Source organism: Corapipo altera, unplaced genomic scaffold (genome assembly GCF_003945725.1).
Source record: "Corapipo altera isolate COAL_440 unplaced genomic scaffold, ASM394572v1 347, whole genome shotgun sequence".
Classification (NCBI taxonomy): Eukaryota; Metazoa; Chordata; class Aves; order Passeriformes; family Pipridae; genus Corapipo; species Corapipo altera.
The window spans coordinates 103623-123533 of NW_020885079.1; the positions used below are offsets into that span (position 1 = coordinate 103623).

The 19911-nt window shown below is 62.2% G+C and overlaps 1 protein-coding gene across 2 annotated transcripts; it reads right to left on the minus strand.

Annotated features, from left to right (window-relative positions):
• Positions 1-367: 367 nt before the first annotated feature.
• Positions 368-17715, minus strand: CAMK2B (calcium/calmodulin dependent protein kinase II beta). 2 transcript variants are annotated; one of them, XM_027669398.1, is made up of 20 exons: positions 17627-17715; positions 15238-15297; positions 14809-14863; positions 14642-14707; positions 12443-12515; positions 11668-11770; positions 11135-11218; positions 10615-10709; positions 10267-10389; positions 10097-10180; positions 9382-9424; positions 8860-8934; positions 6913-6953; positions 6766-6837; positions 5187-5231; positions 4869-4917; positions 2147-2222; positions 1950-2044; positions 1337-1571; positions 368-1241 (listed from the first exon to the last, which is right to left on the minus strand). In XM_027669398.1, the coding sequence occupies exons 5-19, from the start codon at positions 12467-12469 to the stop codon at positions 1339-1341; spliced, it is 1245 nt and encodes a 414-aa protein (XP_027525199.1). In that variant the 5' UTR covers positions 12470-12515; positions 14642-14707; positions 14809-14863; positions 15238-15297; positions 17627-17715; the 3' UTR covers positions 368-1241; positions 1337-1338. The 2 variants fall into 2 exon arrangements, with proteins under 2 accessions (XP_027525199.1, XP_027525201.1); XM_027669400.1 differs by lacking the exon at positions 5187-5231 and having other exon boundaries at positions 368-1268.
• Between the last annotated feature and the right edge of the window lie 2196 nt (positions 17716-19911).

Sequence of the window (19911 nt, forward strand, 5' to 3'; positions counted from 1 at the left end):
GAGAAAAGGGGAGGAAAGAGAAAAATTTGGCAACGATCCACCAGCATTCATGGGACAGGAACAGCTCAGCTCAGCTCCTTGACATACAGCGTTAGCGCCCAAGGGTTGCTCCCGCGCAAAGGGCATGCAGAGAAATCATCAGAATAATTAAAAAATAATTAATATCCCCCACCCCTCCCACCCCCTCTCCCGCCCCAGCCAAAACCAGCCCCCAGTACGGAGGGGACACCCTGGGGGAATCGTGTGGGGATCACCAGGAGCGAGGTGATGCATCCCCAGGGATGGGGGTTGGGGTGACAGGGTGCCCCCAGAGTGCTGGCTGGGCGTGTGTGGGGGGTGTGTGCGATGTGCTGCCGGTGCCCCTGTGCTGGGGGGGCCCCGGCGGAGCAGCCTGTGCCCCCTTAAGAGACCCGTTCTCTTAGTCTAAAGTGCTTCCGATGCCGCGTCAGTGCTGGCTGGATCGTCCCGAGCCCCCCGCCCTGAACCCCAACACCCCCTAGCTGCCCCCAGCCCCCTGACATGGCACCCACATCCCCCTGCCAAAACCTGCCAGCACCTGGAGCTGGCACCCGGGATACGGGGTGCTGGGGGAGGGCAACCAGCGGGATGGGGACTGGGGATGGGGGTGTGACCGAGGGACCCTCCCACAACCACCCACGTGTTCCCTGCGCAGCAGTGCCCAGGATCAGCCTCGGGCCCCCAGGGGCAGGGCTGGACTGGGGGGGGCAGGGAGAGTCTGTGTGTGTCCCCCTCACCTCACTCACCCCCTGGCAGCCCCCGTAGCTGGGGACCCCCACGGGAATTCAAAAATAAAGAGCTCTCTCTATGTACAGGGGCCGGGGCAGGACAGAGCAAAGCGGAGCCCAAAAACAACATCCACCACCAGCGACAGCGACACGCCACGAGCACAGCCGGGAGGGGGGCCGGGACCCCCCCTGCCCCCCCAGGAGAGACGGGCAGAGAGGGGGGGCTGAGCCCCCCAGCGCCCCGCCTGTGGCCGAGCGGCTGGGTTGGGTTTGGGGGTGTGGGTGGGGTTGGGATTGGGGTGGGTTTTTCCCCCTTTTTTTTTCGTTGTCTTCCTCGTTTTCGGCTTTTTTTTTGTCTTTTTGTTTTCTGCAAACACAGGCACTGGAGGGGGAGGAGCAGGGGCCAGGGCGGGAGGGGGACAGGCATGCGGACGCGTGCTTCGGGGGGCCGCAGCTCCGGCTGCCGCCTCGGCTCCCATTGCCGTCTCCGTCGGGCTGGAACCAGGACAGCCATGGCGAGCTCTGTGGGGACACCCCGGTGAGCCACAACCGGGGCTCCCCACAGCCCCAAACCCCGATCCTGCCCTCACCTTCACTGCAGCGGGGCGACAGGGGCCCCCGAGCCGTGGAAGTGGACGTTCTGCCACTTGCCATCGCGGCGGTGCCAGACGCGGGTCTCCTCGGACTGGCTGGTGCGGGGCCGGCCCTGCGCGTCGATGTACTGGGTGAGGCGGATGTAGGCGATGCAGGCCGCGTCCTCCCCAATGACGTGCACGTGCGGGTTCAGGATGGTCGTGTGGATCGGCTTGTTGTTCTTGGAGAGCACTGCAGGGGGGCCAAGGTCAGCAGGGCAGGGCTCGGGCAGGGGGGTGTCCACAGATGGGGGCAGCGAACAACGGGTGAGGAACTGGCGGGGGAATGGGCGGGGATGGTGGCAGTGCAGGCGGATGGATGGCCCAGCAGGGTATGGCTAGGGACAGGCAAGAGAGGTGACCAGGGTGGGCAGGCAGTGGGCAAGAGACAGGAAACAGGCAAGGGCCAGTGAAGTAGAGAGGCAGGGACACAGCATGAATAGGGATGGGCTGGATACAGAGAGGGTGGGCAGTGCAGGGAGGATGGGCAGGGCACGGGCAGGGCACAGGCAGGGCAGGTGGTGCAGGTAGCACAGGCAGGGCAGGTGCCACTGGCGGGTCAACCACTCACAGTTTTCAAAGTAGAAGCGGTGGAAGTCCATCCCTTCCACCAGGTTGCCCAGCGCCTCGGGCTCAAAGGACGTGAGCCCCGGGTCGCAGATCTTCCTGCAGGGAGCAGATGAGAGCGGCCCAGCACCGCCCCACCAGGTCCCACCCCACCAGGCCCCGGCCCCCCTGTCCCGTCCCCACCAGACCTGCCCCACTCACGCGTAGGCCTCGAAGTCCCCGTTGTTGACCGCCTCGATGAGCTGCTCCGTGATCTTGATGATCTCCTGCTTGCGGGCTGGGGGCACGTCACTGTCACTGCCACTGCCCCCACCCCGTGGGGACACCGTGGGGGGCGGTGGACGGGATGTTGGGATGGACGTGGGACATAGAGGGGAGGCATGGGGACAGACACAGGGACAGACAGACCTTGGGGGCAGACAAACCTTGGAGACAGACAGACAGACCATGGGGACAGACCATGGGGACAGACACAGGGACCATGAGGAGAGACAGACAGCCCTTGGGGACAGAAGGACCTTGGGGACAGACAGGGACCACTGTGCTCCCAAGGCCCCCATAGCTCTGCCACGAGTATCTGCATGATCCTCTCAGCATGTCTCAGCGCTACACCAGTGCAACCCCCGCATGTCCCAGTACCCTCCCAGCATGCTCAAGCATCCCGGTGCCCACTCAGCACTTTGCAGTAGTTCCTAGTGCACGCCACTGTTATCCCTGCAAGTCCCAGTACATCCCAGTGCCATTCTAGCACAACCCAATACAGCCAGTTCCATACCAGTGTCTCCCAGTGCTATCCCACTATCTCAGTGCCATTCCAGTGCATCCCAGTACTATCTCAGTTCCATGCAAGTGCATCCCAACACATCCTAGTCCTATTGCACCCTAATCCTATTGCATCCCAGAGTATGCCAGTGCATCCCAGAGCTACTCCAGTGCCCTCTGATACATCACAGTGCATCCCAGTGCCATCCTATTGCCTCCCAGTGCCTCCTAATACATCCCAGTTTCATCATGGTGCAATCCTACCGCATTCCAGTGCCATTCCACTACATCTCAGTACTATTCCAGGGCATCCCAATACACCTCACTTTATACCAGTACATCTCAGGGCCATCCCAGCACATTTCAATGCAAACCAGTGCCAACCTACTGTGTCCCAGTGCCCTTCCAGCATATTCCAGTTCAGCCCAGTTCCATCCCAGTGCATCCCAGCATCATGCTGTTGAATTCCAGTGTGTCCCAGTGCAACCCCAGTATGTTCCAGTATCATTCCAGTGTAGCCTTGCTCCACTACATCCCAATGCCTCATTTCATCCTGATGCCACCAGTCATCCCAGTTTCATCCTAGTGCATCCCAGTGCCACTCCAGTGCATTCCAACACAGCCCATTTCCATCACAGTATGTCCCAGTACTACTCCAGAGCATATCAGTACACTCAGTACACTCCAGTTTATCCCAGTGACATCCCACTACATCTCAGTGTCACAGTACGTGTCTAAGTGCTATTCTAGTGCATCCCAATACATCCCAGTACATCCCAGTTCTATCCAGAGCACCTCTTGGTGCCATCCTAGCATGTCCCAGCATCATCCCAGTGCATCCCACTGCCACCTCAGTGCATGTCAGTGCCACACCAGTGTATGCCAATGCACCCCAATGCCACCCCAGTGCATGTCTGTCCATCCCCATGCCTTCTCAATGAATCCCAGTGCCTTTCCAGTACACTCTAGTGCATCCCAATACCACACCAGTCCATCTCAGTGCAACTTAATGCACCTCAGTGCCATCCTAGCCCCATTCCAGAGCATTCCAGTGTTGTCCCAGTCTGGCCCCATGTGCTTGTAGTGCATCCCAATCCATCCCAGTGCCATCTCATTGCACCCCAATGCAACCTAGTACCATCCCAGTGCATCCCAGCATGCTCCCAGTGCATCCCAGTGATGTCCCAATGCACCCTGGAGGCATCTCAGGTCCATCCCAGTGCATTCTGGTGCCATCTCAGTGCATCTCAATGCATCCTGGGTGCATCCCCTAGTGCATCCATCCTAGTGCACCCCAAATCCATCCCAGTGCATTCCAACTGTCTCCCAGTGCATCCCAGTGATGTCGCAGTGCAACCCAATGAGTTCTTTTGCCATCCCTGTGCCATTCCAGTGCAACCTAGCGCCATCCCAGTGCCATCCCAATGCATCCTGGTGCCATCCCAGATCCCTCCCAGTGCATTCCAGTGTTGTCCCAGTGCATCACAGTGCAACCTCAGTGCACCAACGGCATCTTGGTGCAATGCCAGTTCCATCCCAGTTCATCTCAGTGCAACTTAGTGCCAATCCAGTGCATCCCAGCTCTATTCCAATGCATTCCATCCAGCACACTCCCAGTGCATCCTAGTGCCACTCCAATGCATCCTGGTGCCATCCCAGTGCATTCCAGTGCTATCCCAGTGCATCCAAGCATGGTCGCAGTGTCTCAGCATCATTCCAGTGCACCCCAATGCATCCTTTGCCAACCCAGCTCCATCCCAATGTATCCCAGTGAACCAAATGCACCCAGTTCCATTCCAGTGCACCCCAATGCATCCTAGTGCCATCCAAGTGCATCCCAGCTCCATCCCAGTGCATTCCAGCACACTTCCAGTGCACTCCAATGCATCCTAGTGCTAAGCCAGTGCATTCCAGAACTGTTTGAGTGCATCCCAGTGCCATCCCAGGGCATCATTGTGCCACCCCAGTTCCTCCCGGTACCATTCCAGTGCACCCCAATACATACTGGTGCCATCCTATCACCACCCCAGGGCATTCCAAGACACTCCCAGTGCATCCCAGTGCCATTCCAGTGCAACCCAATGCATCCTAGCACCCCAGTGCATCCCGGCTCCCTCCCAGTGCGTCCCAGTGCATCCCCACCGCCCCCAGCGCCTGTCACCTTTGGTGTCCTCATCCTCGATGGTGGTGTTGGTGCTGTCGGATGACTCCTGCCCACGGGACGGCGGCGGTGGGGGGGAGACACAAACAGGGGGGTCAGATCTGGCCTTGGGAGGACAGGGAGGGGGGACGAGCCCAGCTGGGGCTTGGCAGGACCCCAACGATGCCAGACACCGTGGGGGGACCCCGCTGTCACCGCGCCCTGTGTGCATTCCTCATCCACGTCACCCCCCGCCCCACGCCATGGCTGATGCTGGGGGGAGGATGGAGGCGGAAAGCGGGGACCCCCAGCCCCGGGGATGGCGGGGGGCAGCAATACCTTGATGCCGTCTGCAGGGTTATGAATTACAGTAGTTTGAGGCTCCTACAGGAGAAGGGGGAGAGACAGAGGCGGGGGGGAAGCGAGAGCCCGGAGGGGGAACAACGAGGGGGGATGACGAAGCGAGCAGCACGTGGACAGGGGCGAGGAGAGACCCAGACCGGATTTGGGAAGGGCAGAAGGGGGAAGAGAAGCAGAGAGTCATTAGTCCAGCAAAGCCAAATGGTTTAATTCACAGACGTGGAGGGGGGAGAAAAGGGGAGAAGGGGGGGCAGAGCAGTGGGGAAAGACGCAGTGAGAGGCTGAGGGGACGGGCTGGGTTGGGGGGCAGCGCCCATGTCCTGCATCCCAGTGCCCAGGGGTTGCACTCACCATGCATCACTGCCCACATCCTGAACACCCTCGTGTCTGCATCCCAACCATCCTGTCTGCATCCATGAGCATCCCTCAGCCTGCATCCAGACCATCCCTGTGCCTGTGTCCCAACTATCCTGCTGCCTGCATCCCTGAGTATTTCTCAGCTTGCATCCAGACCATCCCTGTGCCTGCATCCCAACCATACCACCGCATGCATCCCAAGCATTCCTCAGCTTTCATCCTGACCATCCCGCAGCCAGCATCCCAAACATCCATCATCCCTAGCATCCCCCTGCCTGCAACCCACCCTCACTGTGGGGGGTGCGCATCCCTTTCTCCATATCTCACACTCACTGACCAGCTGGGCATCCCTTCACTGGTGTCCAGCACTCTGTGCCAGCTGGGCATTGCCCTGCATGTATCCTGCCTTCATGGTACCGTCCCTCCGCCCTTATGCTGCACCCCCTGTGCCACCCAGGTCATGATGGGCACCCCTGTGCCCACATCCTGCACCCACCTTGCTGTTGGCATCACCAGAGCACGCCTGCATCTTGCACCTGCTGTTCCAGATGTGCCCCCCTTTCCCTCTGTCCTGCAGTCCCTGTGAAAGCCGGGCAGCCCTATGCCCACATCCTGCACTTACCTCACCTGTAGGCTCATGGTCAGCACCCCTGTCCCTGTGCACCCTGCACCCACCTTGCCACCTGCACAGTGGAGCACCCACGGTCATACCCTTTGCCCACCTTGTCATTGTGTCACTGGGATCCTCGTGCTCATGTCCTGCATGGAGTTGTCCCCATTATAGGGCATTCTGTGCCTGTACCCTGCACCCACCTTGTCCCCACGGTGGAGTATCCACATGGCTGTGCCCTGAACCCACCTTGCTGTCCCCATGGCAGGAGTGTCTCTGCACCTGTTTCCAGTACCTACCTTGTGCCCATGGTGGGGCACCCATGTGACCGTGTCCTGCACCCATGTCACTGTCTGCTGGGGAGGACACGGGGCTGTCCATGTGCCCACACCCTTCACCCACCTCGTCTGTGCAGTGGGGTCACCCCATGCCCATGTCCTGCACACCCCTCTCCGTCCTCGGGACACCCCCTCCCCAGCACCCCCGGGAACAGCTGGTCAGGGGGCGCGCATGGCAATGGATGGGATGGGCTGGTGGGATGGATCCAGTGGGATGGGGAGTCTGGGGGGGTGCAGGGTGGGGGGCACCTACCAAGGCAGCAGGTGGGAGGGTCCCCTTCGGGCTGGTGACACCGGCGCTGCCTTTGGTGCTGTTGGTCTGGGGCTAGAGGGGAGAAACACAGGTGGCTCAGTGGCACGGGGGGAGCAGCCCACCCCGGTCCCCCTGCTGGCCCCTCACCTTCACGCCATCCGCCTTCTTGTTCAGTAAGCTCTTAGCTGCTGCGGAGGGAGAGAGTGTTAGTGCTGCCCCCCAGGACAAGGGACACTGTATGTTCCCCCAAATCCAGACCCTTCCGGCCATCCAACCTGATCCCACCCTGGGTGCTGGCAGCACTCGCCATCCCCACGTTGGGGAGGGGGGACACGCTAGGAGGGGTGTGTCCCCATCCTGGGGGTGTTCCCATACTGGGGAGAGTCCCCACGCTGGGAGGGGTGTCCCCATTAGGGTCCCTCGGACCTGGAGGGGTCCCCAACCTCAGGGAGGTCCCCATCCTGGGGGAAGGGAGTGTCCCCATTCAGAGAGGGGTGTCCCCTACCTTCAGGGTTTTTCCCTATCCTGGTGGGTGTTCCCATCCTAAGAGAAGGTTCCCAAACTCGAGAGGGGTCCCCAACCGGGGGGGGAGGGTGTCCCCATCATGGGAGGGGTGTCCTCAGCCTCTGGGGATCCCCATCCAGGTGTGATGTCCCCCTTCTGGGGGGGGGGGTCCCCAAACTTGGTGGGTCCCTAGACTGGAGAAAGGGGGTGTCCCCAACTTGGGGAGGGTCCCCATCCTGGTGGCCCCCACGTGGGGGGCGCAGGACTGGCTTACCTTGGAGAAATGCAGAGAGGAAAGCGAGAGAGAGGAGGGGGAGGGAGGCAAGAGAGAAATGGGGGAAAAGGAGGAAAAGGGGAAAAACATAAAAAAAGAACATAAAAAAAAAGATGAGTTGAGTATGGGGTATGGGGCGGGGACACAGTCACCTGTGCCCCCCCGTGTCTCCCTGGAGGGGGACAAGGATGGGCGCAGGGATGAGCATCTGTCACTGCTATCACAATCTCTGGCCACTGGTCGGGTGGGGGGGGGCTGGGGACATGGGGGCCAAAAGTGGCTATGAGGGGGTGGGCTGTGTCACCTTAAGCATCCTCGTAGCTCCTCCAAGCTTGGAGAACCCCCCAGTTGTCTCACAGGTTAGAGCAGGGCTGTGTGGTGACAAGTCCAGTGACGGCGGGGTGGCACCAATCAGAACCCAGGGGGGGGCATATGAGGGGAGGAGGGGACACCCCACCCCTCCCCCCCATGGACCTATGTCCCCCCAGGGGTCCCTGGCAGGGTGTCCCCAAGGGTCCTGGTCCCTCCTCTGAAAGCAGGCGGGCACTGAGAGGTGGGGTTTTAAACCAGAGTCAAACTGGGGGGGCCAGGGGGGACCCCTGGCAGAGGGGCAGTGGTAGCCCTTTAGGGGGGTGTGGTTTAAGACCCGCCGAGTGTTTCACAGGTGTCACAAACACTGGCTGCAGCTCTCGGAAGCTGGGGTGGGGGGTGGCCACATGCGGGGGGAGTCACATGCGGGGGGAGTCACGTGTGGGGGGGGGTTGGCACATGCAAGGGAGGGACATGCAGGGTGGGGACACAGGGGGACACAGGACATGCAGCCAGTTTGGCCCCCTCCATTCACTGGTGTGCCCCCACTGTGTGCATAGAGGGAGCAGTGCCATGGGGTGGGAGCAATGGCGGGGGGGGACACCCTAGAATTATCCCCCTGCCCCCAACTCCCCATTGCTGGCCCAGGTAGGGACCCTGGGGATGCCACCACTGTATGTGCCCCTTCAGGTACCACTGGCCAGGGCACAAGCACCCAGTAGCCCCCTCCATGGGATGGGGGGTGGGGCAGAGACCTCCCCAGGGCGTCAGCAGGGGGGACAGTGGCATTTCTGGGTGGAGAGGGGGAGAGGCTGGAGGGTGAGGAGGGGGCAGTGCAGGGGGGCCATGCATGCGCTCCGATTTCCGAGGAGGGCACCCGAAACCTGTTGGGGAGGGGGAGGCGGGCAAGAGGATGGTTGGGAGAAGAGGGAGACGTGGGGATGAAGGATCCGGGGACACACAGAGACCAAGCGGGGCCGGGGGGGGCCCTTTGCGGACGCGTCTACCTTGTTCCACCAGCCCCAGGGGGGCCCCGGCGGCGGCCGCCGACATGGTCGGAGGAGCGGTGGTCTGTCTGCCCACTGCGGGCCACGAGAGAGAGAGAGAGGGAGCAGAGCTCCTGTTAGGGGGCTGGGGGGGCTGCAGCTGGGACCCCCAACTTCCACCCCCCCAAGGAGAACTCTTAGGGTGCCCATCACCCTGGGCTCAGGCCTGGGGTGGCTGGGGATGCTCCGTCCCCCTCCCCGTGTCGCCCCCCACCAGCCACCGGAGTGGGGGGGGACACACGGGGACCGGGCACTACCTGCTGCTGTGTGTGTGGGGCAGGGGGGGCCGGGTCCTGCCCCCACCTTGGCTACCACATGCCCCGTCCTTGCCGATGGGGAAAAAATGGGGGGGTTAAGGGGGGGGAGGGGAGAAAGAGAGAAAGACAGCGACAGAGAGAGGGGGGCACCAGCCCAGGGGGGAGCTATGGGCAGGGGTGCTGTGGCCCCTGGCCCCCCCGGCCAGCAGGCGTCCCCCCCCCTTACCTGAGAAGTTCCTGGTGGCCAACATAGTGGTGAGGATGGCACCCTGCGGGGAAGGGCACAGTGAGGGGAGGGGGCATGGGGGTGAAAAAGGGCAGGAGGGGTCCTGGGAGCAGGGGATGGGACAGGAGGAGTGGAATGGGGAGGGAAGTGGGGTGATGGGATATGGGGTCCAGGATGAAGGGGGAAGGGATGGGCGGTGCAGGGTGGGGCCCACGGGACTGAGAAGTGTGAGAGGGGGCTGCAGGATGAGGGGGCAGGATGGAGCCATGGGACTGGGCAGTGGGATGGAGGGTGCAGGATAGGGGGGCAGCATGAGGGGGGGTAGGCTAGAACCATGGCATGGGGACACGTACTGTGCAGGGGCAGGATGAGACCGTGCCACACTGGGTGTCACTGGGATGTGGGGGGGTTGGCATGGCAGAGCAGTGGGCATGGCCAGGGTGGGAACCACTGGAATGGGACCATACCCCATAGGAACACACCAGATGGCCCTGGTGTGTGCCAGGATGGAAGCATGCACTGGGCATGGCCAGGACATAGGGCCTGTCCCACAGCAGGCTGGGCAGGGTCCCACAGCGGACAAAGCAGGGTCCCACAGTGGACAGGGCAGGGTCCCACAGCACGCTGGGCAGGGTCCCGCAGGAGAGCCCCATGGAAACACAGGGTGGTGCCAGGGGGACAAGCACCATCTCCAGCCCATGCTTTACCCCCTCACCTTGAGCTTCCTCCGGGCGTTGAACTTTTTCAGGCACTCCACTGTTTCCTGCCTGTGCATCATGGAGGCCACGGTGGAGCGTTGCTGTGGGAGACAGCATGGTCAGCGCCAGGTGCTACTGGCCACTGGGCCAGAGGGACACGCACAAGTGGGGGACACATGGCACTTACGCAGACCCACGGGTGCTTGAGGGCCTCGTGAGCTGTGATACGCTTGGCGGGGTTGATGGTCAGCATCTGGTTGATGAGGTTTTTTGCTTCAGGAGTGACCGTGTCCCATTCGGGCGAAGGGAACTGGGGGGAAACAGGGACACAGAAGGCTGACAGCTCTGGAGGGGCAGCCCCATGGCAGCCGTGTCCCTCCGTGTCCACACGTCCCCAACCAGCTGCTGAAGGTGTGGCCCAAAGCCATACCCCCCAGCTTCTGCCCACTGGGATTAGCTGTAGCATCCCTCAGTAGGTTCTGGAGTTAACGGGTTGGCCATCACAGCACGGGGGGTCCTGGTACTGGGAACTTACGTCATAGGCCCCGGCCTTGATCTGTTGGTAGAGTTTGTGCTGGTCCTCATCCCAGAACGGCGGGTAGCCCACCAGGAGGATGTACAGGATGACCCCTGGGCCAGGGAGAGCAGGGTTAGGGGTGTGCAGGGACCCCCAGCCACCCCCTGGCTCCCTCCGTCCATGTGGTGTCCCCTCGACACAGCAGTGATCCCAGTGTGGCCTGTCCCTGTGCTGCCGGGATGGCACCTGCCAGGAGAGTGCGGCACGGCCGGGGCACATGGCACAGGATGGCCATGGGATGGGAACAGGGATGGGACCAGGATGGGACTGGGACAGAGATGAGACAGGAACTGGGATTGGACCAGGGTGAGACGGGGATGGGAATGGGATGAGACTGGGATGGAGCCAGGAAGGGGCCAGAATGGGAGTGGGGTGGAATCACAATGAGATCAGTCAGAGATTAGGCAGGGACGGGGCCGGGATTAGGATGGGATTGGGCAGGGACTGGGAAGGGATTGGGGCAGGGATGGGCTCTTACCGCATGCCCAGATGTCCACAGGTTTGCCATAGGCCTCTTTGCGCAGAACCTCAGGGGACAGGTAACCGGGCGTGCCCGCGAATCCTGGGATGGGGACAGAGACGAGTGAGCCACGGCAGGCGGGGACAGGGAGGGGGCACAGGGCAGGACACGGGGGCACAGGACTGGGACATGGGCACGGGGCAGGGATGTGCTGGGCATGGGAGGATGTGGTGGGCACAGGGCAGGATGCTGTGGGCACAGGGCACGGACGTGGTGGGTATGGGACGGGGCTGTGGTGGTGTCCTGGTTTCAGCTATGGTAGCGTTAATTTCTTCTCAGTAGCTGTTACAGCGCTGTGTTTTGTGGGCATGAGAGAACACAGTGGGAACAGGGCAGGGACTCAGTGGATATGGGACAGGGACAGGGCAGGCGTGGGCAGAGACATGGTGGCCACGGAAGGGACACGGCGGGCACAGAGCAGGGACACGGTGAGCAGGACACGTTGGGCATGGGCCAGGGCTGTGGGGGGGACAGGGGGCAGCGGCACTCACCAAACCAGGCCTGCTGATCCCCCTGCACCTCAATGGCAAGGCCAAAGTCCGCCAGCTTCACCGCCGCCCCTTTGCACTTGCTGGCCAGGAGCAGGTTCTCTGGCTGTGTGGGCACCAGGCACAGAGAGCACCAGGCATGGGCAGCACAGGGTACAGGCACGGGGGGTGGGGAGGGAGAGGAGGGATGGGGGAAGCAGAAGGGCTTTGCAGCTGCCATTGAACATGTCCTGCCTGTTGGCCGGCTGTGTGCCGTGTGCCTGCACCCTCTACCACTGGCCCAGGGTGCCGGGGAGCACAGCCCCATGGCCAGCTCAGGGTCACCCCATGTCCCACTCGCCTCATCTCATTATCCCCCTGTATCCCACCCACCATCCCCCATATCCCTCCATCCCCCCATATCCCACCATCCTCTGGTATCCCCCCCCCCAATATCCCACCCACCATCCCACCCACCATACCGTGTCCTGTTTTGACCTCACCCCCACCCCCAGCCAGCTCACGCCCCCCAACAAGGCCATAGCAAGCAGGGGGCTCACAGTGAGCCCCCCCAGCAGCACAGGACCGTGCCATGACTGAGGGGGTCACGTGCACCCCCAGAAAAGGAAGATGGCAGCTGGGGGTGCTCAGAGCAGAGGGGATCCCCCAACCCCAGCGAGATCTCAGTGACCCCCAGGACCCACTGAGCCAGGGCGCACCCCATGCTGTGGGGACCCTGAGAGCTGGGCTGGGGGAGAGGGGCAGAGGGACAGATGGGGATCTGGGGGGACACACTCACCTTGAGGTCCCTGTGGACCACCCCCATCTGGTGACAGTGCAGGACGGCCTCCAGGATCTGCTGGATGCAGTGGCTGCATGCAAACGGGGGGGGGGTCAGAAGTATGCTGCTCCCTCATCTCCCACACTCTCTGTCTGGGACCTGCAGCCCCAAACTGGCCCCCTGCCCCACTGCTGGGGCCCCCCTGAACCTCAGAGGGAGCTGACAGAAACAAGTGGTAACCTTAGATTGGGGGGTGCGGAATGCACCCTCTGTACCCCTGCCAGGGGCTCACTCCTGGGGGGAGGGTCACTCCTTGGGGATCACTGCCTGGAGGAGTCACCAGGAGAGGTTTCACTTCAGGGGGTCGTTGAGCAGGGATCACACCTGAGGTGGGTCACTGCTTGGGGGTCATTCCTTGGCGGTCACCCCTGGAGGGGGTTACTGCTTGGGGGGTCACTCCAGAGTTGTCACCCTTGAAGGATCCCTCCTGGGGGCACCACTGCCTGGGGGGGTCACTGCCTGGGGGTCATCAGTGGCTGGGGGTTCATTCCTGAGGGGAAGTCACTGCCCAGGGGTCACCTCTCAGTGCCCACCAGGTGAGCTCCTATCTTAGCATGGAGCCACTGGGGATCACCCCAGTGGTGCTTTTGTGTCCCACCCCTGCCCCCCACGGGGGCCTCCCCATCCCTGCTGCCACCCAGATGCCGGGGTCCCCCAGACAGGACTCACGGGGTGGGGGGACAGGGGGTACAGGGCAGGGGGGGCAGATGGAGACGAGACAAGAAAGAAAGAGGGAAGGAGCAGGGAATGAGAGCCTGAAATGGGGGTGAAGGGGAGGGTTCCCACCCAGCTGGGGGAGGAGGGGCATTGGGGGGGCAATCTCCCTGTAAGGGGGGGGGGCAAAAAGAGGGCGGCTGGGGAGAAGAGAGAGCCCCACAGCTGGGTCCTTGCAAGCGGAGCAGGGGGCTGGGAAGCGGGGGCTGCGGCGGGCGGGGGCAGCGCAGGGGGCACGGCTCCCCCGGCCCCCCCCCCAGATACTGACCTGCGGCTCCCTCTGCTCAGGGGCAAAGTGATGGGTGGGAGGAACGCGGGCAAAGAGCTCATGGACACAGTGACTGCAAAACAGAACGGGGGGCGGGGGCAGGGGCGGGGGGGGGGGGGGGGGGGAGGGGGGGTGGGGGGGGGGAGAGGGGTCAGGATGGGGGGTAGGATGGGGCAAAGGGGGTGGGAGGTGGGCAGGATGGGGCCATGGGGGATCGGGATGGGGCGGCAGGATGGAGAGGCAGAGGGTGGGGAGGACAGGATGGGGGTTGGGATGAGGGAGGCAGGAGGGAGAGGCAGGGGGCGGGAGGCAGGTTGTGGATAAAGGTGTGGAAGGGGGGTGGCAGGATAAGGATAAAGAGAGGGCAGGATGGGGTGAAGGAATTAGGGGGTGCAGGATGGAGGGGTAAGGGTTGGGAGAAGGGGCAACATGAGGTAAAGGGGGTGGGAGTCAAGAAGGAAAGTCAGGGGGTGGGAGCAAATTGGGGGTAAAGGGGTGGGAGAGGGGGGCAGGAGAGGGGGATGGGAGGAAACAGAGGCAGTTTGGGAGGCAGGGGAGTTGTAGGAGGCAAAACAGAGGGCGAGGGGTGCCGTGGGGGAGCAGTGAGCAGAGGGCAGCGGTGGGAAGGATGAATGGACACACGGATGGACACACGGACACGCACAGACACCGAGCGACATGTGATGGGAGACAGGAGGGACAGAGGGATGAGGGGATGGATGGAGGAGGTGGGGGTACAAGGTGGGACGGGGGTGGGGGTCGGAGATGGGGGGAACGAGAGAGGGGGAGAAACAATGTTGTGAAAGCCCGGAGACCACGGGGAGAGGCACACGGCAGCACACAGGGCACTGGGGGCTGGGGACGGCATCAGGGGGCCCTGGGGGCCCCCCACCCGCCATCAGTCCCCCCCCGCACAGGTCATGACAGTGCCAGGCCTCAGCGGCAGAGGGGAGAGCATGGGGTGGCGAGTGGGACATAGGGGAGCCCCACCCAGCAGCAGGACAGAGCTGGTGGAGGGATTAAAATAATGGGAAGGTGGGTGGGGGCATGCCCCCACCCACTGGGTGCCCCCTGCCTGCCTTGCTGGAGCTGCCCCATCCCTGCAGCCTCCCGGGGTGGGGGGCACTGGAGGGGTGTAGGGGTGTCCGGGGGTTCGGAGGGGCACAGGGGCTTACCTGGCATCAGCCTCGCTGTAGTACTCCCGCGCCACAATGTCCTCAAAGAGCTCACCACCTGTCACCCTGAAACACAGCCAGGCACTGTGTCACCCCAGGACCCCAGGGACCACCCCAAGACTCCCTGAGCACCCCCCGAACTCCCGGGACCCCCTAGCCACACTCACAGGTCAAAGACGAGGTAATGGAAACCCTCCTCAGAGATACTGTCGTGGAGCCGCACTGTGGGGACCAGACAGGGACAGGGACAGGCTCAGGCTCAGTTCCCAAAGCCCTCCCCAGCCCCCCCCAGACGCTACGAGTGGCACACACACGTGTCTGTGTCACACACAGCCCACACACCCACACCCAGAGTGTTCCAACTGTGGCACCCAGCAGGACCTCAGGGGTGAGACTCCACACATCCCTGGAGGGATACCCAGCGTGTGTCCCCAGGGTGTCATCCAGAGTGTCCCTGGGTGGCAACCCACAGGACCCCACATGTTCCCAGAGTGGCACAACCCCGTGGTGGCACCCAGCATGTCCCTGGGTGGCCCCCGGCAGGACCCCAGTGGTGAGACCCCCCAGGTGTCCCCAGGTGTCCCCGGGTCACTCACCGATGTTGGAGTGCTTGAGCAGCCGGCAGATGCGCGCCTCGCGCTCCAGCTTCTGGTGGTCTGGGGGGGGCAGGGGTCAGGGGGGCACCTGCCCTGCCCCCAACACGCCCCACCCCAGGCATCTGTCCCCGGCCCAGCCTCAGGGAGAGGAGCCAGAGGCATCCCCATGGGAGGGCATGTGGCTCTGTGCGCATGTGCAGGTGTGCACAGGGGCCAGGGGTGTGTGTGCACCTGTGGGCGTGTGCATGTGTGTCTGGGTGTGCACGTGTGCAAGTATGTGCAGGTTTGCACGTGTGTGCATGTGTATGTGGGCGTGTACACACGTGTGCAGGTGTGCACTGGTGTGCACAGGTGTGCATGTGTGTATGTTTATGCAGCTGTTCCCGTCTGTGTGGGTGTGTATGTGTGAACACAGGTACACACCTCTGGATGGGAGTGCACATGTGGGCAAGCACCTGTGGCTGTACATGTGTGTGGGTGTGCAGGCGCGTGGTTGTATATGTGTGACAGGTGTGCAGGTGTGTGGGTGTGCATGTGTATGGGGGTGTCCATGTCCAGGTGGGGGTAGCACCTGCAGTTGTGCACATGTGTGGGTGTGCCTGTGTGTGTCTGTACCCATGTGTGCAGTTGTACAGCTGTGTGGTTGTACCTGTGTGCACAGGTGTACGTGTGTGTGTGTGTGGCTGCATCCATGTGCATCACTGTACCTTGGTCTGTGGGTGTGTACTGGCGTGTGCAGCTGTGGAGGTACCTGTGTGTGCAGCTGTACATCTATGCAGCTGTGCCTCTGTGTGACTGTACACGTGTGTGACTGCACTGTCCACTGTAGGAGCACGCACCTGTACCTGTGTGTGCAGCTGCACCTCTGGGTGTGTCTGTACATGAGGGAACAGATATGTGGACAGGTGTGTGCACCTGCTCACATCCCCCCTTGCACATGCATGTGTGTGTGAACACACACAGTTCACACACAGTTCACACACACATATTGTGGGCACCCCCCTGCACTCACTGCTCAGCCTGTGCATGCAGCCATGGCCACAGACACGCACAGAGCACACCCACCCACCCACCCTGTGTCACTGGACGCTGCCTCTCACCCAGGTGCACCCCCCCAAACACCTACACCCCTGCACACTGTCACACATCCCACATCTGCACAATCTGCACATCCCTGCTGAGCTGTGTGCACACCCCATCACACCCAACAGGCACCTGCCCTGCTCACAGGTGTACAACACACAGCAGTGCCCACCCCTGTGCGTACGACACACACACACACACACTGACACACTCTACCTGCTCACACCTGGGTGCACACCAAGGACACACACATCTGCACACACACACGTAGGCCCCCTGCTCACAGGTGTGCACTCACACGTGTGTACACACACTCCATGAACACGCAAACCTGTACATGGACACACGCTGTGAACACAGATCTGTGCACATACACTCAGATACCCTCCACTGCTCACACGTGTGCACAGACCCACCATCACACACACACCTGTGCACACATACATACACATCACACACACCTGTGCGCACAGAGCTCAGACCTTAGTGCATAGAGCTCACACCGCTGCACACACACACAGCTCACACCTGCACACACACACAGCTCACACCTGTGCACACACACGGATCACAGCTGGGCACACACAGAGCTCACACCTGTGCACACACACACACACAGATCACAGCTGGGCACGCACACACACACACAGAGCTCACACCTGTGTGCACACACGCAGCTCACATCTGTGCACCCACACACAGAGCTCACATCTGTGCACACACACACACAGAGCTCACACTTGTACACAAAGAACTCGCACCTGTGTACACACAGAGCTCACACCTGTGCACATACACACACAGTTCACACCTGTGTACACACAGAGTGTTCACACCTGTGCACACACACACACACAGAGGTAACCTCTGCACACTCACAGAGTTCACACCTGTGCACACACACACACAGAGCTCACCTGTGCACATCCCCCCCGTACACACACACCTGTACACACACACCTGTACACACATACCTGTACACACACGCTGTCTGCTCACATCTGCATACCCCCAGGATACCCCTCAGGGACAGCCCAGGCTTTGAGGGGCCCCAGGGGAGGCATCGGGGGATAATGGGGAAGGACAGGATCAGACCCCACTCCCTGGAGCACCCCCTCCTCACTGGTACCTGGTGCCACCAGCACCACTGGGGTCACGGCTGTCACAGGTGTCATGGGCATCAGGGTATCCTGGGTACCAGGAGTGTCTCCATAGGTATTGCATGTGGCTGGGCTGGGGTGGCCCCAGGGGTACCCCCAGGTGCTGGGAGGGTCTTGGGGTGTCCCAGGGTTTCTGGGGGACCTACCTCTGGCTGAGAGCTTTTTGGTGTTGATGATCTTGGCGGCGTACTCATGGCCGGTGCAGAGCTTGACGCAGCGCCGGACCACCGAAAAAGCCCCCCTGGGGACGGACAGGCTCAGTGCCCCCCAAAGCACTGGGGGGGGTGGGCAGGGGGTGGCTCCCACCCGTGACTCAGCACCCGAGGCCAGGGGCTGTACCCGACGTGACTCAGCACCCAGGGGGTGAACCCCGACACGGGGGGGGGGGGGGGGGCTGACACTGCTGGGCCCCTGCCATGGGTGTGCTGAGGGGGTGCTGGGGGCGGCTGGGGAGGAGAGGCTGAAGGGGGCTCAGTGAGGGTCGGGGGGGTGGCATCATGCAGGGGGTCGCGGGAAGGATCCAGCACTAGCAGCTTGTTGCCATGGGGACAGCGGATGGCCCGGATGGCAGCAGTGGCTGTGGTGGTGGCGGCAATGGTGATGGTGGTGGTGGTGGCACTGGGCACAGGACCCAGCTATGGGTAAGGGGAGCTGGCAGACACCAATACCCTGGGGACAGGGATGGGGATGGGGACACAGACTGGAAGGGGGACAGCGTGGCCATGCCCACGCCAGGCAGCAGCATCCACAGCCCCTCCAAGTGCCAACAGCACCTCTACCCCTCCCATGTCGCTGCCTGTTCCCTGCCTGTCCCCTGCCTGACAGGGTCCTCTCCCCCAGGGGGCTCAGGGCAGCATCTGGGCCTACAGAGGGATCCCTACACCAGGCTGGGGACACAGCTGAGCGCAGTAGCACCCTGGCCCTGCCATGGAAAGGGTCCTGTGGGGGACATGTGTGCCCCAGGAATGGGGGGAGGGCCTGGCTGTCCCCTGCCACCACCCCATGTACCCATGTCCTGGTACACCGAGGGTCCTGTGCTGGCGTGGACAGCCTCTCACCGCCGGAGGAAAAGGGGGGATCAGCAGAGCCTGGTATCCCTGTCCCCCTGTCCCCTCTCCATGTGGCCCCCAGGACAGGGGACACGGTGGGTGCCAACCCCTGGTTTTCCCCCTCAGTTTCCCCCCAACCAGAGCAATGTCCCCTCAGTCCTGGGGGGGGGGGGGGGGGGGGGACACACACATGCGCGGTGGCTGGCGGGTGACACTGAGAGATGGGAGGGGGGGAACAGGACTGTATTGCCATGGCAACCAGGACGGGCTGGATTTTGGGCAGAGCGAGGGAAATGCCTCCGATGGCACCACGTTCCCGCCCCGGCACCCCCAAAGGGACCACAGGCACCTCTGCAAAATGTTTCCCCTATATGGGGACAGGGGGATGCACCCCTCCTCACAAAGAGATTTGACCCTCCCCCGCCCTGTTTTACTCCCCCCTGACCCCTGCCCATGGATCAGAGTAGGGGGATCTGAACCCGCCCATTGGCCCTGGGGGCAAATGAGCACCCCCCCCCCCAAAATCAGCTCCTCTTCAGCTCCCCACAACACCCACCACCGGGGGGGGTCATGATGCTGGGGGGGCGGTGGGGGTTGGAAGGATCCAAGGGGGCAGAGGGGGCCCAGAAGTCTTTAAGGATCCAAGGGGGCAGAGGGGCCAGGAGGGCTGGAGTCTGTAAGGACCCAGAGAGGGGAGCAGATTTGGGGAGTTATATAAGGCCCAAAGGGGTCTGGTCTAATGGGGGCTGGGAGAGGAGGACGGTCCTTAAGGAGCAGAGGGGAGAGGGATGGGGGGTCTATGGAGATGGGGGGGTGGAGCGATGGGGAGATCCATGGGTGTGGGGGGCAAGGGGGTCCTAAAGGAGGGGGTGCCTATAAAGACTCAAGGACGGTCTGGGGAAGGAGGGGTGTCTATAAGGAACAAGGGGGGCTGTGAGAAGCAGGGATGAGGGTGTCTACTGGAGGAGTCTGGAGGGTTTGGGAGGGCTGCAAGGACCACGGGGGCTATAAGGGCTGGGGTTGGTAGGGGCTTTGAGGGAGTCTAGAGAGACAGGGGTCTATAAGAAATAGGGGATATGGAGTCATGGGGGGGTCCGTAAAGACTGGTGGGGGAATATTAGGGATGCACTGGGGTTTGCGAGGATTGTGGGTCTAGAGGAGCAAGGTGGGGCTCTAAGGACTGGGGGGTCTGTAGGAGCCAGGGGCAGAACCGGGAGTGCTGGGGGATCTGTGAGGATTGAGGGGGTTAAAGCATGATGCGGGGGGGGGGGGGGGTGGGGGTGGGGGTGTGTAGGGACAGGTGACTGGGGACTGGAGGGGATCTGGAGGGATTGGAGGGGGTCTGGAGTGAGTGGGGCTGGGCGAATGAGGACAGATCAGGG